The sequence below is a fragment of the Sciurus vulgaris genome (assembly GCF_902686455.1).
Source record: "Sciurus vulgaris genome assembly, chromosome: 10".
Lineage (NCBI taxonomy): Eukaryota > Metazoa > Chordata > Mammalia > Rodentia > Sciuridae > Sciurus > Sciurus vulgaris.
Genome location: NC_136470.1, coordinates 26,411,934 through 26,431,876, shown reverse-complemented (window position 1 = coordinate 26,431,876; position 19,943 = coordinate 26,411,934). Strand labels below are relative to the sequence as shown.

The window sequence follows — 19,943 nt, the reverse complement described above, 5'->3', positions numbered from 1 at the left end:
CTTTCCCCTTGATGAATCATTGGTAGAGCTGGCTTTCTTATTTCAATTCTTATTCAACGGGCTGTACTGCAATCTGATTTATGGTTTAAACAAATATAATTGTTATCAAGTTATTAGTCCCTCTTCTAGAAATATCTGAGTATTTTGTAACAAGGAACTGTTATGGACTTATTAGAGATTAATATGGGCACTTCAGTGTCTCATATTCTCATTCAATATAACCTTTGCATCAGTCCTTTTTTCAAATCTTGACCTGATATTGAACCTTCTCACAAGTTTCAAGAGTTGGTAAATTTTGTAGGTAATAAACATGGTGCTAAGGCAGGAGCATCAGCTTTTTAAAAAAACCCAACTTGTTTTTAAGTCAGGATTTGTTACTTAGCTTTCTATCATCTTCAGCATTTTAAACTTTTCTAGGAGGCCTTATCTGAACCAAGAAAATAATGGTAGTTACTATGAGGATTAAAGAAAGTTTTGGCACAGTCATTAAAACAAAAGTTTAGTTTACTATTATTAAAATGAATAGAATGGTTACTCTGCCGGGTAAAATGTATAGGGTTGGTGTTTTTTCTTGCTCAGTCAAGTAGAAAATTATCAAAATGTGATGGCCCAATAGAATTCAATATAAATGCTTTCTCTTAGCTTAAAATCATAGTTTACTGAAAAGGTAAGTACTTTGAGGTAAATATACTAAAAACCAGCAATAAATACTTTAGTATTGAGGTACTAGACCTTACAAAAAGAATTTATATTTTTCAAACATCATGTCCAATTTTAACCTTTAAAGGGTTTGGGTCCACTGTTATGCATAATTAAAATGCACTAAAAAAAAAAAAAAAAAAAAAAAAGGGATGGGGAGCCTGTGCAGTGGCACATGCCTGTAACCCCACCTACTCAGGAGGTTGGGGCTGAGGCAGGAGGATATCAGAATTCAGGCCAGTCTAGGCAACTCAGTGAAAAGGGATGAAGCTCAGAAGTGGAGTGCTTCAATTCCTAGTACGGCAAATAAAAATAAATGGGGGTGGGGTGGGGAGGATGTCTGGTAAGCTTTTGTACCCCAGGTTTACTAGAATTTAAGACCCAACAGCTGAGAAAGTGATTTATTTCATTAGTAACAGACTGGAAAAGCTATATTGATGAGGGTTTTATATATTATTTTGATTTTAGTAAACTTTAGAACAAAGTGAAGTATAGTTAATAAAGGGCAGAATCTTCAACAGGTAGTAATATAAGATGAAGTCAAATTCAAAATTAGCATTTTCTCCAAGAGGTTGTCATTTAGGTGTCTGCACTAATGAAGAGATTTAGTTTGTACTGATGTGAAATGGTCTGGTTATTAGGTGTGTGTATTAAAAAAACAAAGACTTTCATTCTTATATTGGCTTTATGCTTCTGATTTTCCCAAGGAACTTATACCTACAACATAAGCAGACTAAATAGAAGAAACTCTATTTGCTAAACCTCATAATAAAAATATTTGAAACTTTCCAAAACTTGCCACAAAATCTCTCATTACTACCCTAAAGTTCTCCAGGACAGTTAGATGATTGACAGTGAGATGACTGACAATTAAACTTGTTTTTTTATTTTAAAACTGTGATGCCAATTAGTACCAGGAAAAAATTTCAGGGCAAAAAGTAGATATTATGGTTTAGAAATATAAGATGCTTATGGCTTAACAGAACATATAATCAAGATTAGAGAAGTCTCTATAGTTTGAAAATGTTTCCTCATAAAGTTGAAAATACTATAAATTCCATGAAAACTGATTTCATATTTTGACAAAATTCAGCTACACCTTTATGATTTTTGCCCTTTTCTGTATTCTACACTTATACAAATGTTCTAAAAATGACAACAAGAATTTTGAATGGCTAAGGCCATCCAATGAGCTATTAGCAAGATGTGGCTTTTGTGGTTAAGTCAAATAATTTAATACTAGAAATTTAAAGATAGGAAAAATATTGCTGAGCTTAGTTTTTAAAAACTTAGGAAAAAAAATATCCAAATTCTTATAGATGTGTCTCTTTTTTTCTTTTTGTAGTTCAAGTACGCTTACAAGACTGATGGGATTACAGTGGTATAAATAGAAGGACTACTGAAGAATCTGAAGTACTGTACTATTTGACTTTATTTTAGACCTCCCGTAAAGACTTAAACTAGGGTGTCTATAAAAACATTTCTGCTTTATGTAAAGGTATAAGGCATGTAAATCAAATGTCCTATCAAAATTATCATAGGTCAAATTCTTGGTTAGAAAAATGGTATGTATAATGACCTTGATAGTTGGAAGGTATCTTATTATATTTATTTTCAATTAGCTACCACTAACAAATTTTAGACTTTTTATATGTCCCATTTTGGTGTGGACTTTGGGAGGGTATGGTTAATAAAAAGTTGATTTTTTTAAAGGAAAATTCTTGAAATTCTTATTGTTTCTTTTCTTTGCTAAATATTTAGTTAAAATACATTGAAGTAACATGTACCTTCTGCTCTTTCTCCTTTTTTTATGTACCGAACAAAAACACACATTATCATGCCTCAAACTACTTTTTATTTGCAACTACATGATTTCACGCAATTTTTCTAAAGAATGACATAAAATAGATTTCCTTGTATATAAATAACTTACATACTCTCCATAAAGTAAATGCTTAAAGGTGCTAGAACAAATTGTCCACTCCTACAGTGTTTTTGTATACAACAGAGTTGATGCACAATATATAAATACTCAAGTCCAATATTAAAAACTCAGGCACTTGACTAACTTTAATAAAGTTTCTCAAACTATATCAATATATCTAAAGTGCATATATATATATTTTTTAAGAAAGATTATTCTCAATAACTTCTCTATAAAAATAAGTTTGATGGTTTTGGTCCATCTAACTTCACTACTGAGTATGAACTTTGAACTTTTAATGTGTAGTAAGGTATATTCTACCTTTCTCTCAATATTAACACTCAGAATGAAAAGGAGCTAGTGAGGTGCTAACATATGAGGATTAATCCAGTGATTCCGGTCACAATGCATTCCAGGAGGAGGTACCCATGTTACTGGAATTGGGCGATATGGTTTATTTTTCCTTCCCTGATTTGGATAACCAAATGGAACAGGAGGAGGATAGTGACTCTGATGGCCATTCCCTCGGTACATTCCTGGTTTTTTCCTGGGCAAAGGGTGCCACACTGGAAGAGGTGGGAATATCAGTTCTGAAATCTGTAAGGAGAAAATACTGAGTTCAATACTGAATTCAAAGGAAAAACTATGTGATTTTTCAAATATTTCATTAAAGACAAAATCACTCATCCATAACCCCCAAAGTAGATCTAAGTAGCATTCCTATGGTTAAGTCTAAATATGTTAAAAATCTCATCCATAATAGGTGATCAGTGTTTTCCAAATGAAGAAATGAATAAACTCAAACACATTTAAGACAACTTCAACCAGAAAATATCAAAACTTGGAACGAATGGAACCTTATATAAACATATAATATTTTAAACCTCTAGTTTCCATAGCTAGCTAAGTAAGGAGTCATTTAGGGAGCCTTTAAACCCAAAACATTCATGCTTCAGTCCTTTTCTACTGGGCAATAATAAAATTTTAGGAATAGAGTATTTTGACAAAACTCTCCAACTCATTCTGTTGTAGCCAGTTCAGAGTTTGGGAACAAAGTCTTAGATTATCCCATAAGTCAGATAGACATCAAGTTCACATTATTCACAAAATGTTTCTATAGGAAGTTTTGGAACACCTCTGTTCAAAATGCTGCATCCTGTACCAGGAACAGTGGTTTATGTCTGTAATCTCAGTGATTTGAGAGACCGAGGCAGGAGGATTTCAAATTCAAGGCCAGCGTTAGCAACTTTAGCCAAGGCTGTAAGCAACTTAGCAAAATAAAACCTCTCTCAAAATAAAAAAAAATATAAAGGACTGGGGATATAGCTCAGTGGTAAAGCACTGGATTTAAATCCCTAGTACCACGAGGGAAAAAAAAAAAAGTGGCACCTTGTGAATTTTAGATTTCTCTTGATCTCTAATCTGACCAAATATACATTTAAGAAAATTACTTATATTCTGTATAACATTATATTCATGATACAAATAAAAAAGATACAAAATGGTGGCGAGTGGGAAGTCCCTGTTCTTTATTGAACAAAGCTACCTAATTACCCTTCTCAGGAGCAACTGACACTAGTCAATTTTTTGGATATACCGAAGAGATTCTATGCATGTACCTATGAACATATAACTATGCATTTTAAAACACACATACTATTCCTATTTTTTGTATCTGGCTTTATAACAATGTTTTTATTTTTCATGGTAAAATACTTAGGAGCAGAATTTTTGGCTAATAGGGCAGATGTCTATTTACTTTCAAAAGATCATTTTTTAAAGTGGTTGCAATCATTTTAAACTTCCATCAGCAATTTATGAATTCTAGCTGCTTTACATCTTTGCCAATATTTGGTGTTGTCATACTTTTTAATTTGGAAGAAGTAAGGTTTCACTGTGGTTTTTCTTAGCATTTTCCTGATGACAAATGAGGTCAAGCACATTTTTATGTGCTTATTGGCCATTTATATACTTCCTTTTGTACAGTGTATATCCACAACTTCCTCTCAATTTTTTCTTTTTGACAATAATGACAAATGAACATAGAGACACATTACCACTGAGCTAATGTATATTTATGTACATAGATATGTAAGTGCACACACACATCATTTTGTTTCAGTGTATGGTCTGACCATTCATTTTCTTAATTCTTTTTTCTGTTTTCAGTACTGGGGATTGAACCTAAAAGCACTCATTGTCCATTTTTATTTTGAGACAAGGTCATGCTAAGTTGCTGAGCTGGTCTAGAACTTGCTGCCCATCTCTTGAGTTGCAGGAATTATAGGTGTGTGCCACTGTGCATAGCTTTTAATGGTTTCTTTTGATGAGTGAAAAGATTTTTAATTTATGAAGTCTGACTTTTTTTCTTTGTTAGTACTTTTGTGATTCCTAGAAGTCTTTGCCTTTATCAAGATAATGAAGATACTTCCTTATGTTTTCTTCTAAATGCATCAAAGATTTAGCTTTTATACTTTGGTTTATGTTCCATCTCTAATTTTTGGAGTGTATGGCACTGGGTAGCAAATAAATTTTTTTTATCCAAGTATTTCAGTACCAGTTTCTGAAGACTTTTCTCACTGAATTGCTTTATATTACTTTTGTATTTATGCTACAGGGGAAACCAACTGTACATATGTGGGTTTATTCTGAATTTTCTATTCTGTTCCAATGATAAAGATGTGTATCTGTAAACCATTAACACAGTCTCAATGAATGTAATAGCTGAGTTCCCCAATTTGATTCTGTTTTAAAATTTTGAATGCATTTGTCACTTTGTAGAAAAAGGCTTTTAGGATTTTGATTAATATTTACTAATACTAAAAGCCAAGCCTCTAGGATCAATTTGGGCAGAACTAACATAAACTTCACTTCTTGATCTGTGGGTAGCTGACTCAAGGAGTACCTTTCAGAAATACTCCAGTACAAAGACCACAAGCTAGGAATTTTTTGTCCTTATTTGATCACTCCCTTTAAAGCTTTTGGCAATCCCAGATTCAGGATGAAGAAGTGGACAAAAGAAAAGATTACAGTGGGCCACTTCCACTGGCTTTCTACACAAGGGCTTGAAATAGGAGTGTTTCTCTGTTAGGAAATGTTTTATCCAAGGAGAAATGTTTTTCTGAAGAAGCAAGTAAAAGCTTGATTTCCATGCCTTTCTGTTGTCCTAATAATCTTTCATGATGGAGGAAAATAAATGCAATTTAATTTTAAAAGAAATCCAAAAAATTAAGGATCTATTTACTTATAAAGAATTATCAGCATTTGATTAATAACAAAATTCTGAGGTAAAATTGCCACACATCTGAATCAATTACAGGAAATTCAATAAAGGTATTTTATAGTATATAATACATCACACAGAGAAAAATAATGCCCAAATTATGTATGAAAAATGTTTAAAAATTATCCTGAAATGCAGATATATTTACTTATCTATATAGAGAATCTCTATGGAAGTATACCAAAACAAAACAACAAAAAAAACCCCTGGTGATGAATGCCTCTGTTGAAAGGTACAGAACTGGCAGCTGAAGAGGGAGGGTGGACAAATTACTATAAAACTGAGGTTTTATAAAGCAGGTATATGTTCACATATATGCATAAACACATATCTCTAGTATGATAATCCTTACAACTAACCTAGGAAGGATAATTCAGTAACATCTCCCTCCAGAAAGAATGCAAAAATTTTCACTGAACAATGTTCATTATATAAATGTATGCTAAATTTAGAGGTTTTGTTTCTTATATTCAAAACTCTCATATCCTTCTTCTTACTCACTCATTAGGTCTAAATTTTTATTTTAGTCCAACTCTAATCCATAACATAACATTAAATGATGTCTGAGGCAAATTCATAAAGAGAGGTACATTAAAATATACTCAAAATTAGAAATAAGTACCTGTTCAAAATAAGGTTCAATTCAAAAGATCTCCGTATTTTTCTGACTTAAAAAAAATTTCTTCTGTTGAAGAATATTTTTTGGCCAAACCTTTTTAAAAGTACATTAAATTTTCTTTGATATAGATATAAATAAATGAATGAGTCTCTAAATGCATCATGTATCATATGACTCTTCAACTATTAAAAAAACCATGAGGGAGACTTTGTTTTGGCTAAAGTAAAAAATTAACCAAAATATAATTTAGTGAAATTTCTCTTTAATAATGGAAATGGAAAGAACAAGAAGAAAATTAAACCCAAAGTTAAAACTGGAAATGTTCAAGAATACAAAACATGAGTGGCAATTTTTAAATAAAATAAGGAATTTTAAAATATCAGGTTTGTTTTAAACATTCCTATTTTTTTGGAGGGGCACATATTCTGAAAATATATTTATCCTAGTTATTAAGTAGTCAAGTAGACTTTTGAAAAAGTGATGCAGAATGCCAATTTACATCTCAAAGAAGCAGTTTCCCTGAGTATGGGAAAGGCAAGGAACTGAATGTAAACTCAGAATATAAAATCAGAAACCTTAGGCAACACAAGTAGGACTACCTGCAGGACAAGCAAGTCCCACTGATGTCTTTAATATGAGACTCTTACCTGGTACACAGGGCTTGGGGCTGCAGTCACAGAACTGGGTTTCACTTCCACTTCTTTACTTGTGTCTTCATCTGAAGAGGAGGATCCCGAGTGATAATCAGATGTAACTTTATCAAGGGCTCTGGTAACTTTCTTGGAGATCTCATCCTTGTTCTCATCCTCATTTTCAAAGCTGGCAACAATGAATGCATTGTTTTTCTCTCCATACCTACGTGTATATAAAAAAATTTCAAATCTTGAAATCATACAAAGAAAGCAAGAAAATGTCCACAAAAGCAATCAAATAAGTCTGGATATGCAATTATTCCAAGGCAAAAAAGAAAGGCACCATCCCAGAAATGGACTTAACATATTTAATAACCTAACCCAGCTACATGTCAGTCAGAATGCCATGATTTTCTACTTCTGGTCTATTTAGGTACAAATAAAAGTGATTCCATTTTCTTTTTTTTTTACTGACAATATTTAAAACATCACAAGAGATCCATTGTTTTGACCAGATCTTTGTATATATGGATGAAATTTGTTATAAAGTAAAATTTTCTAATTTACTTCAGAATGACCACTATAATGTACAGCCTAGTAATTTAAGTCACAAATCAACTAAACATTTCTTGTGAGATTTATTTTTACCATGGTTACCTGTGTTTCTTATGTTCACACTGACAAAAATGAGCTTTCAGACAATTATTGACTTTGAAGAAAAAAATACTTGTTCAGGAAAATAAAGGGGTTTTGCTTGAATTATACTGCTTACTCATATTATTTCTAGAACTGCTCAGTTCTTAGGTTTTTTTAAACAAGTAAAGTACAGAAGTCTTTTTATCCTTCCAAACATTTCTGAAAGTCTGATATAAGAAAACTAATTATCAAAATATGTAGTGTTGGGTGTTGGTTACTTAAAAAAAGGTAAATAAATTCTGCAATGAGAGAAAAATGCATGCAAAATGAACAGTAAAACCAAGTTTTATTAAAAAGGACAAAGGAATGTAAATACTGTGAAACAATTCCTAATCAGTGATAGGACAAAAAAATTAACTTTTGAATAGTTCAAAACACAAAGAAACACAAAGTGATTCAGGGCTTTAAAAAAGATTAAACAAGTAACTTCAAGTGGAAATGTCATACTTGATTCAATAGAAAAGTAAGTGTTAACTGCTGTTACTTAATTTCAAGATAATTCTTGTTTCAAATTATTTTTTAATCATAACTATTTGTTCAAATAGCTGTGTTGTCTTCCATCTCCAAATGCTGAATGAAGCTATCAGTGCTACCCAAATGCAATGTACAACACACTTCTTTCCTCTTCTCTTTTTTTGTTTATCTCACAAATGGAGATGTTATATGTTGTTACAAACAACACTGGACTAGTTTTTTACTTCTGGCTCTGCCACTAACTAGCTCCATGACCAGAGGCAACTCAATCTCCTCAGGCCTAACTTTCCTATGCTGGATAAGGAAGCTGGAGTTGGCTGGATAAACTTAAGAGATCTTCAACTAGCAGTTCCTCTTATAAAAAGCTCAAGCAGTTGGCTAAGTTCCTTCAACACAGAAAACATGTAGTACATATTATTTTAAAGTTTATTTAACATGAGCTTTTAGCAACAGAAACTTACCCTTATGTCTCCTCCATGCTTTAAAGGCTCAATTTTGACACAAAGCTTAATTCATATATTAATGGCAGTAATATTAGTAATGGGTTTAAGTATATCTTATTTTGTCCATTAGTGAAGTAAAAATTCAAGCAAAAGAGAAAAGCAAGAAATCTGTGAACAATCCCAGCCTTTTAGGAAAAAGGCAGTCATCTAATGATGAAGAATCAGCTTTATTAACTCAGATTTCTTTGACACCCAGTTAGGTTCTATATTCTCTCTGTAGTATTTTGGTATGAGGGCCTTTTTCATAGTAAGTGAAGCTGCTGGCTATATTACTGTAACATTAGAATGTGCCGTTAATTCCTTAGGAGTATTAGTATTGGACGACCTCTAAACTTTCCAATTTTCAATGATGCACTGCTAAAACATCAAGATTAATTTAGTTAATATGAAACAAATCAAGAGCTATCTAACATTATCAGAAAGAGTGCAGATATATAAAAAGTTATAAAATATGTTGTATAGGAAATAAACCTACCAGCTATTCTCAGTTTTTATCAACCTAAGAAAGTTATCTATTCTGCTTCCCCAAATATTTCACTAAATGATAACCTTTCTAACTATATGGCATTCTTTGTACTCATTTAGTTTTTCATTCTGACAGAATAACTGAGTACTACGAAGAATGTTTTGAGTGTACTTCAACTCTTTTTTATAATCTCAATCTCTAGTATACAAATGAAAAAAGTTATTAATTTTGAAGACTCTGATATTTGTTTGATTATATAATTGCTACATCAGTGCTGTTTTAATTTCCAGAACATTCCTCTCCAGTTTTGATTCAAAAGCAAAGAAGCTGGGCACAGTGGCAAATGTCTGTAACCCCAGTGGCTCGGAAGGTTGAGGCAGGAGGACTGCAAGTTCAAAGCCGGTCTCAGCAAAAGCAAGGCACTAAGAAACCCAGTGAGACCCTGTCTCTAAATAAAAAACTGGGCTGGGTATTTGGCTCAGTGGTCTAATGCCCCTGAGTTCAATCCCCAGTAACCCTCCTTCCCCTGGAAAAAAAAAAAAAGATGATTACTGAATATGAATACTTTCTTAAAATAACAAGATGAATGCATAGTATTTTTCATTATCTGGTATTATCAAATAATACAAATATCAACTGAAGTAAAATGCTCATATACTAAAGCTTTTACCCTCAGGTGCCAAGACATTTTAAGCATTCAAAGAAAATATGTCCAAAATATTAATAATTACCCAACTTCTTAAACATTCTTAAAATAATAACTTTTTCCTAATGATTTAGAATCATACCATTTCACTGTGTGATAATATATTTGTGGTCACTTTTTAGCTTTTTCATTCTTACCTGTCAAAACTAGGTAACATTTTTTTATAGCTTTATGACTACCACGAACAATTTTCTTTCAAATGTCATTAATTTTTTTTATGGGCTGAGAAACTACACAACTAACTTAAAGAACCATGTGTTAAAAAGGAGTCAAATGAGGTAAATAAAAAAGGAAGCAATTCAATAAAGTAACTTTATGAGTTTTTTTCTTTTAAACTGAGGTCTTCTGCAGGAGTCCAGTCACTACAGTCTCCAAAGCCTGACACCAGCCTAAGATATTTACTTAATTTGTCCCAGAATCTAAAAATGTTTCACATTCTCAAGATCTAAATTTGTGATGGCTTACTCTTCCTTTTTTCTACTTGAAAAGAAGTGGTGGAGAATCTTTATCTCTATAAACGTCTACTTCCTCCATGTGGTTTCCCAAAGCAATAAACTTGTAAGATAATATAATAAGTTAGCAAATCAAGTAGTAATTTCCAGGTGTTCCTGATAAAATTTAGTGGAAGAACAACTATGTATTTTTAGTACTACATAACTTCTCTCCCACCCTCACTGCTGAAGCTGGGGAGCATAATTAGGCTTATATCCAAAGGCAGCTCTACTACAGTCAATACAGAGACCAAGAGAATTGCACCTCAAAACCGAAGAGAAACAACCTTCAGGTTCAGCCACAAGAAAATTCTTGTGGGGATTCCATGCCTCTGGTTTCTCCCACTGTTCTTTCTTCCTGGAAGAATGTCATTCCCGCCTAGTCACCTAGTCAACCTCAAATTATCCTTTCACTGTTAGCTCAAGTTTCATTTTTCCAACCTCTCCAACAAAGCCCATAACTTTCTCCTTTGTGTCTCCTATCACTGCACTTATGTACAATTTCTACTCTCTTTTTTTCTTTGTTTTACAGTACTGGAGATTAAACCCAGGAACCTGCAGTCTACCGCTGAGCTACATCCCTTTTTATTTTATTTTAAGACAGGGTCTCAATAAGTTACCCAGGCTACCCTTGAACTTGTGATCCTTCTTCCTCAACCTCCAGAATAGTTAGGGATATAGGCATGTGGTAATGCCTGGCTACATAGTTCCAACGTAGCACAAATCAGACTGTGGTGTCATGGCTTACCCTTTCTTCTCCCTTATCACATTGTGAACTACCTAAAAGGAGAATGTTGCTTATAATTTTTTTAAAATTTCACAACTAAAAGCATTTAGTCCGTAATGTTTTTTGAATGGTGTTTAAATAGATTTCATTCTTAGCACTCACACAATTCTTTGAGACGAAAGAAGCAATTTCCATTATGAAAACAAAACCTTGACAATATCCCTCAGTTACCTGCAAATCAAAATAGGGAAGGAAGAAATAGTAAAAACAGAGACCAACCAAAAGTTATTATCCAGTATTATTTGGAATTAGTTTCTTTCCTAAATTGAAGGGAAAGTATACCACCATGAAAGACAATAACTGACTTAAATAGCCAAGACACTTTAACAAGATCCCACCTCAAAACTTAAAAAAAAAAAAGAAAAGAAAACAAAAGAAAGAAATGGCTGGAACTGCCACTCAGCACACTCCTGGGTTCAATCCCCATTACCCCACACAAAGTATTTCATAAAGCAAATATTTGAGAAGATCAAACCACTAGCTTCTAATTAAAGATATATAGACAGGCCACTTATGAGAGAATTTGGTAAAATCAGGTTAGTCACCAAACTTTAGAACTCACCGACAGCACACCTCACATGGGTCCACCCAGAGAGTGAGCTCCTTTGGCAAACCCAGGTCACTATACAAGATGCAGCTGTTCTCACAGGCTTTCAGAACATCAGGATCAACTCTCTGAAATTTATTGACACGAATACATCTACAATAAAGCGAAGTTTTATTAATGGTTTAGCTGAATCTTAATCAAAAAGTTTACCTATCAGTATTTGCCAAAGTAAATAATAGTTACAACAAAATCCCTGATGAAAACCCCAGGAGCATATTTACCCTAAATAGATAATATATGTTAACTTTAAGACACTCCCCAGTCTGCTGAAAACAAGGCTATTATATGAGCCCAGAGTAAACACTAGAGCTGGCTCTACCTCAGTTTACCCAGAGACTATTTGGTTGCACATGTACAGTTAATGTGCACAGAGTATGAAAAATTGCATGGAAGTACTTAGAATTCTGAAAGTAAAAGCTTTTGTATGCCAAGTTCCTAGACATCAAAACTTTCATAAGCTAGGAGGCAGTATCAAGAAAACAAAATCTATAACAAAAAACCTCAACTGATGTGTCAAATGACATTTGGAAATTCTTGTGATAAATTTTAATGTGTCATGAACCTGTTTTTATTTCTCAAATAATGTTAAGAGGACTCTGCCTCACCTATAGTTGTTCTAAAAATATAGAATTAATCAAGGACATAGAACCATTTGTATTACATAACTGACTAATATAGGATAATAAAATGTTTATTTCATGTAACTTCTTTCATCCAAGGGTTTTCTTTAAAAAAAAAAAAAAAAAAAAAAAAAAAAAAAAAAAAAAAAAAAAAGATGGCAATAAAGCCTGTTACAGTTTTTATCTGTTAGCACATATTTACTGGATGAACTCTGAGAAATCATTTCACCTCCCCCTCAGACCTGAAACTACAAATATGGTGGCACAAATAAATTAACAATTAGTAATTATGTCACAAAATACAAAAAATGCATAAGTTCTTATTAGTAATAACTAATAATAACTGTTTAAATGTTTACTATTTAATGAGAAGTTTCTTAAATGCATTGCCTATATTAACTTTTTTTAAATTTTTAAAATTTTACAGACTGCATTTTGATTCACTGTACACAATTCTCACAATTATCCCATGAGTTAGAAATTATTTTCATCCCTGTAGGAAAACAGGAGGCAGAGAGTTTGAGTAACTTTCTAATATCACACAACTAGTAGTGATGGATCTAGATTTTTAATCCAGGCACCAGACACCAAAATTCGTGTTATGTGACATTATCCAGGGTCTTGCCTAGCATGTGGAGGCCCTAGGTTCAAGCTCCAATGCTGAAAAACAGTAACAACAACAAAAAGAATGCCCTTTTCTGATTGTCTGTACCTATGAGTTGTCATTAACAATACCACAAATTTCGAGTAAAAATATTGCTTTGTAGTATATGTAAAAAGGTGCTCAATCCTTTATAAGACATAGATCCTAATGTTGTGTAAGGTTAATTCAAAAGTCCCAGCATCAAAAACAGTTAAGGATAAGGAGATAGTTCTTACAATGAAGGTGATACAGGATCTGAGACTAAAAATTAAATGTAAATATAGAGGCTTAAACAGAATTTTTCTTCAACAAAGGTAGTTACACGTGTGTGTGTGTATTACTGGTTATTCCTGGATCTCACACATGCAAGTGCTCTACCACTGAGCTACATCCCCAGCCCTTTTTAAATTTTTTAAATTTTGAGACAGTCTCACTAAGTTGTCCAGGCTGGCCTTGAACTTGGGATCCTCTTTCTTTAGCCTCCTGAGTAGCCTGATTACAGGCATACGCCACTACACTTGGCTAGATAACTTATATATTTTCATGCTACCTGTATATACACTGTGACTACTTCTCTTTTAACTACTCTTAAAAAACAAGATTTTAAAAGTTGCATAAAAATAGTCTACCATTCAATGTTGTCAGTTTAGTTCTTTCCAAAGTGTAAGAAACATCCATATTCATACATATTTGTCTGCATTTCTGGTTATGCTTCCAGAACAGATTCTTGGACTTAATGCTTAAAAGGCATGAACATTTTTTAGACCTTAATGTCAAACTGCCCTTGGTAAGTATCTTATTAGTATATATTACAGAGAAAACAATTTCAAGGTATAAACATTTGGAAGAAAAAGAATGCTTCAACCTACTGTATAAATTGAAGACATTTTAATAACTGGTTAATATTATACTCTCATTTCTATAACACTTACAAACCACCATGAAGTCAAATGGTTTTCCATCTCCAAGACTTCACTGAGTTTTAAAATGACCCAATGATACTTCTGATCACTTGTCAACTTAATCCTGTTCAACAAATTTTTCTCTCTAGTTTTTAGAATTAGTGGAAATAAAATCATACACTGTTTGACCTTTACTTGACAGTGCCATTTTTTTTTTCCCTAATAATACACGTCCAAAAGCCTTTATCAATTAGGTCATTGTAAAAAGCCTCAACAGCTCTAACTTAAAAGCTGTTCTCAGAAATGTAAATGTGAAAAAGTCAGGCTTTGTGGTACACGCCTATAATCCCAGCAACTGGGGGATACTGAGGCAGGAGGATCACAGGAACCAGGCCAGTCTCAGGAATTTAGCAAGACCTTGTCTCAAAATAAAAAGGGTTAGGGATGCAGGTCAATGGTTAAGAACCCTGGATTCAATCTCCAGCATGGTGGTGGAAGGTGGGGGAGTACATGTGCAGAAAAAAGGGAATCAAGTCAAAAGATAAAAAATGACTGAGCAAGCCAGGCATGGTGGCACATGCCTGTAATCCCAGTGGCTTGGGAGGCTGAGACAGGAGGATCGTGAGTTCAAAGCCAGCCTCAGCAACGGTAAGGCACTAAGCAACTTAGTGAGACCCTACCTCTAAATAAAATATAAAACAGGGCTAACGATGTGGCTCAGTGGTCAAGTGTCCCTGAGTTCAATCTCTGGTACCCTCCCCCCCAAAAAAAAAGACTGAGCCCTATGTTAACAACCACATTTCTATCTCAATCCACCACATTTTTTAATTTATTAAGGAACCTCTTTGGATATGTATGAAAGAGAAAATACTCTATCTTGGTTCTCTTGTCAACAGAAAACTAGCTCTTATCTTCCAGCAAACGAGAAATAAAGGAGTCATATTCTTGCCCCCCTCCTAGATTACTTGTGTAGTCCTATACTTGCCAAAGTTCAGTAAGAAAAGAAGTACTTTTTACATTAAAGCACAGAAAGGCTGATATGCAGAAGAAACTTTAGAAACAGCAATGGGCTCAAATACAAGAATTTCTGTTGTGTTACTGTTGTCACAACTGTTCCACTTTTATTTTTTGTAGCCACATGCACAAATCAGGAAAGGTTTGCCAGCTCAATTTAGGGAAGAGATTCTCAGACCAGGTTCTAAGCAGTCACATAAATATTAGGTAGTAAACAAGCCAGGACACCTGCTCTTCTTTAATTCAAACTGCAAATGTAACTTATTAACCAGAGAACAAAAGACAGCTGCAAGGAAGAATTTTCTTCCTTCTCAGTGAAAAGGTTGGTGTGCAGAAAGCTTATGAGAATTTGGTCAGTTAGATTTGAGTTCAAATCCTAGAACTCAAGAATTATCAGCCATGGATCATAGGTGAGTTACTTTCACCTACTATATCATTAACCTGCCTTCTACCAAAAAGAATGAGGCATAGCAGCCAAGCACCATGGTGTATGTGCAAACTACTTAGGAGGCTGAGGCAGGAGGATTGTTAAGTTTGAGGTCAGCATGGGCAACTTAATGAGACTCTGTCTCAACATAAAAAAATTTTAAAAGTTGGGGATGTAGCACTATAGCAAAGTGTCCCTGAGTTTAATTCCCCCAAACTGTGTAGCATGTAATTTACTTTTAGATATAAGACGATTCAACCCTCACCATACTTATTTATGAATGATTAGAAGTCCTCTAGAAATGTGAAAACCCCCAATACCTATGATATGTAGAGAAATGTACTCAGTCAGGAACCATTTATAATCACAAGAGACTAAATTCTATGAGCTCAAGCACTGGCCTTCCAAGTCTAGGCAGTAGAACTCCATCAACAAATAGTTATACTTTAAGTAAGGAGAAAATTGACACCGTAGAAATTGTCTATATTTTGCAGATAAAATCATTATAGGGATTTTGGGATTCCCTTCAGTCCTTTGGTCTTGCACCCTTTTCAGGAGTTGATTTGCCTCTAGTCCAATCCAACTGTCCAATCTAATCTGTTACCTGTAAGCCTGTCCTTTTGATGGTTTTTCTGGATACCAGTGATTTTTATATTTTTCTTGAAGTATTAGAGTCAATTTCTCAGCAAATCTCTCAACTGCCTCTTTTTTCAACTTATCATGTTTTCGAACTAGCTTTGTGAAAAAGAAGACAACGGCAGCAATTTCATTCTTCATTTTTTCCTGCAAAGATAAAATAGATTTTTTCAAATAAAACAAAATATAAAAACTGGAAGATAAAGCTCTGCAAAAAAGCCTCCTTACAAGTTTTCTTCCTTCTTCCAATTTGATGTGGTATTTCATATCTGAAGTAGGGAACAATCACTAATTTATGTTTATGCTATGAAGAGATTATAAAACACTATTTCAGAACTATGCCACTTAGCTTTGTGAAGAAGTTCAGTAAAGAAAGCACACCCAATTGTTCCTGTTGACTAAAATGATATCAGATATTAAAGAGAACCACTATAATAAATATTATTATACAGGTTTCACTAAGCACGTCAGTATTTAGCTACAATAATTGAAGTTTAAAATTCTATGAAATTATTTCAACTTTAAAACACACAAGGAAGTTCATTTTAAAATCAAGGATTGAAGAGCTGTTTTAGATGTTTTATAGTTCCTAAAAATGTCATAAACACTTGTCATGTTATCTAGTAACTCCACTTCTTTGCTATATGCCCAAGAGAAATGAAAACATATGTCCACACAAAAACCTGTACAAAAATATCCACAGAAGCATTATTCATAAAAGCCAAATGCAGAAACAACCCAAGTGTCCACCAACTAATGAATGGACAAATATTTGTGTATATACACGCAATGGAATATTATTTAGCAATTAAAAGGAATGAAGTACCAATACATGCTGTAACATGGATGAAAACATTACCCTAAGGGAAATAAACCAGTCACAAAGATCATCTATCATATGAAATGTCCAGAATAGGCAAATCTACAGACAGAAAATAGATCAGTGGTCTAAGGGCAGGACAGAAGGGGAAAAGGAGTGATGCTAATAAGTTTTAAGGTTACTTATAAGGTTACTTAGGGTGATAAAAATATTTCAAAACTGAGTATGATATTGGTTATACAACTGTGAATATACTAAAACCACTGAACTGTGTATTTTAAATGGGTGAGTTGTATGGTATATGAATTATATCTCAATAAAACTGTTATACATAAAAAAATTCAGCATTAAGTTTCTGTAAGTACTCTTTCAGGAATAGATACCACTCTTTAAAAGATAAGACAAAAATGGTGGCTCTAGAGAGTAGAAATTCAGGGTTGCCCATAGAAAAGCTAAAAGAAATAGAGATGTAGCTGCAATTTGAAGAAAAAAGATGGTTTTAAAATAGCAAATCTGATTTATCATTGATTAATCCATAAACGCAAAAATCTTATTTTGGGATTGTTTTGATAAATATTCTGTTTACTGGATGAGCTCATTCATTTGGCTGCTGTAACTAACTTGAAGTTATTCAGATGCTGCATTTATTAAGCAACACCCCCTTTTGGGGAGCCTCTGCTATGTTTAGTATAAAGTTCAACTAACTTAGCAAGAGTCTGAGTTACTACACATTCGAAAAACAAAGCAGATTCTGTTAGCTTTCTTTCTTTTCTCAAACTGCTCTTTAAATCTCTCTTCATAATGTGATTATTTTACTCTATGTATACATTCAAACAAGGGAACTTACTGTGAAATAAATTTCTATACAGTTTGAGAAGTGTAATGGAGCTATGTGCTTTCTGATCCTGGAAAACACCTGAGCTTTTCTCCTAGGGTCCTAGAATGTCAATCCAGCTTCTACTGCTAGCTACAACATAAGGACTTCAGTGGACTACAACTGCTATGGAACTTCCTCCTGAAAAATGTAAGTCATTTCCACTTTATAAAGGAACATTTATACTCTGCCACTTAATGATGGAAAAGAAAACCTACTGCAATTTAATACACAGTTTGGGAAGAAAGTTGCTGAAGGAAATATAGTAGCTTCTATCCCACTAAAGAAAACAAGGAACCATACTAAAGAAATGGACTGAATTCTAAACTAATCACTGTCCTCTCTCATTAAACTTACCAACTATGTGATACATATAAGAATTTTGGGATTTGCTCTTGTTTACTGTTTCATATAAAAAATAAAAAGGAAGAAAGGAAGGAAAAAAACCACTTAGTGGCTGCTTTTGGTTGTAACACAAGATGAGTCATATGGACTTTATTTTTCTGTTTGAAAAATGAAGCAATGGTGACTGGAATAGCTAAAAAGTTAACCCACCTCCAGCAGTATTCTAGGAGTCCCAAAGGGTAAAAAGAGGGAGAGTTATAAAGTCAGGGAGAGAACAAGCAGAAGCAAGTGGGGCCAGTAAGACCTTCGACATCTCCAGTAAGTGGCCGCAACCCTTCCACCCACAGGCAGAGCAAAGAGCTCCCATTTTAAATATCGCACGGTGACGTCATCCTGGGACGTCGTCACCGAGGCGGCTGCTCCTCAAGTTCTACTTTTGTTCCAGTCTCCTCAGCTCCCGGCTGCGTGGATCAAACCAAAGGAAAACCAAGCCCGGCATTCGAGGAGTTCATAACTTTGTAGTTTCCCCTCCCTAGTAACGAAGAGCTAATCGCACCCGTTTTCAGAAACAAAGCTCTTTTCCAGAGAGGTGTCCCGAGGCTGAGGGAGCGGGAAGGCTGGTCCGGGGGTGCGGATCCGTGACCCGCCTCGGCGGCGTCACGAGGCGGGATCCCGATCCCGACCATGAGGCGGGTTGGAACTTCAAGGGAGAGCGAGTCTGACTTTTTGACGCCATCGGAACCTGCTGCTAAGCACTCCCGCGGGGATTTAAGAGGGCTGGGCCAAGAGCCATCAAACACCTCCACCCGCTCTGGAGAAGGACCTGCACGCCGGTCCGACTTCTGCAATCCTGGTTTTTCCCAAGTTGAGGGGGACGGTCTCCGGGGCCCAATTCCCGGCCTCCCCCACTGCATCCTCGCCAGGGTGGGCTGTCCCCGGCAGGCGGCCAGCTCCCGGGGCCCTGGGTTCGAAGACCCGGCTTCGGTGAGGCGCGACCCTCCGACAGCAAGCCCGGCCCCGGGCCGCGGAAACGCCACCGACGCGAAAGGGGCTGGTAGAGGCTGTGAAGGCGCAGGGTTGTCGCCCACCCCAAGGCGGAAGGTAACGCGCGGTGGAAACGTGGCACGAGCCTCGAGACGGCGTCTCCTCGCTCCGGGGCCCGCCGGGGTCCCGCGGAAACCCCCGCGAGCCGTCCCCGCGGACCCCAGCCCTTCCCGAGGCCGAGCGGGAGCCCGTGCACCCCGGTTCGAACCCGCGCCTCTCCCTTTCCCCCGTTCCCCGCCTGCCAGCGAGCCTTCGACGTGGCCGCAGGAGCGCTCGGACCACCCTCCTCCGATGCCCTCCGCCCCGCCATCACCGCCTTCCCCGGGCCGGGTCTCCTCACCGCCGCGGTGCCGCTGCTCTGGGGCTGCAGATTCGGCGGCCGTGACCGTGTCCGGGCCGCAAACCGAGGGCGCCGGCTCAGCGGCCCGCGCTGGGCGACAGGGAGCGCTGCGAGCCTCGTCCGGCGCGTGCGGCTCCCGCGTCGTCGGGCCGCCGAGCGCGCGCTGAGGGGACCCGCTGGGTGGCTGGCGGGCAGGCGGGCAAGCGCGCGTACGAGCGAGCGCGGTCCCGAGGCGGCGCGCGGGGGGCTCGAGGCCCGGAAGAGGGGAGGGGCGATGACCCGGGAAAGGGTTGGCGCCGCGCGGGACCAACTCGCGCGCCTAGGGGGAGGAGCTAGGGGCGGGGCTTCGGCAAGGGCCCGCCCCCGAGCCCCGGACCGGGCTGCGCTCTTC

The 19,943-nt window shown here is 36.1% G+C and overlaps 2 protein-coding genes across 2 annotated transcripts in view; one reads left to right on the top strand and one right to left on the bottom strand.

Moving 5' to 3' along the window:
- Window positions 1–2,247, top strand: part of CXADR (CXADR cell adhesion molecule) — a 62,528-nt gene extending 60,281 nt beyond the window's left edge. Inside the window, exon 8 of the mRNA XM_079101226.1 lies at window positions 2,045–2,247. Coding sequence (XP_078957352.1) covers window positions 2,045–2,086 — 42 coding nt within the window. The 3' untranslated portion in view covers window positions 2,087–2,247. The remainder of the gene's footprint in view (window positions 1–2,044) is intronic.
- Window positions 2,248–2,537: 290 nt separating this feature from the next.
- Window positions 2,538–19,684, bottom strand: BTG3 (BTG anti-proliferation factor 3). Its single transcript, XM_079101231.1, has 5 exons — window positions 19,553–19,684; window positions 16,098–16,276; window positions 11,843–11,980; window positions 7,173–7,380; window positions 2,538–3,220 (listed from the first exon to the last, which is right to left on the bottom strand). The coding sequence occupies exons 2-5, from the start codon at window positions 16,268–16,270 to the stop codon at window positions 2,981–2,983; spliced, it is 759 nt and encodes a 252-aa protein (XP_078957357.1). The 5' UTR covers window positions 16,271–16,276; window positions 19,553–19,684; the 3' UTR covers window positions 2,538–2,980.
- Between the last annotated feature and the right edge of the window lie 259 nt (window positions 19,685–19,943).

Coding starts and splice junctions, on each gene's coding strand:
- BTG3 (XM_079101231.1), bottom strand. CDS start 16,270: ATGAAGAATGAAATTGCTGCCGTTGTCTTCTTTTTCACAAAGCTAGTT. Junction 11,981..16,097: donor TCAAAAGGACAGGCTTACAG/GTAACAGATTAG, acceptor GCTTTATTGTAG/ATGTATTCGTGTCAATAAAT. Junction 7,381..11,842: donor CCATGTGAGGTGTGCTGTCG/GTGAGTTCTAAA, acceptor ATATACACGTAG/GTATGGAGAGAAAAACAATG.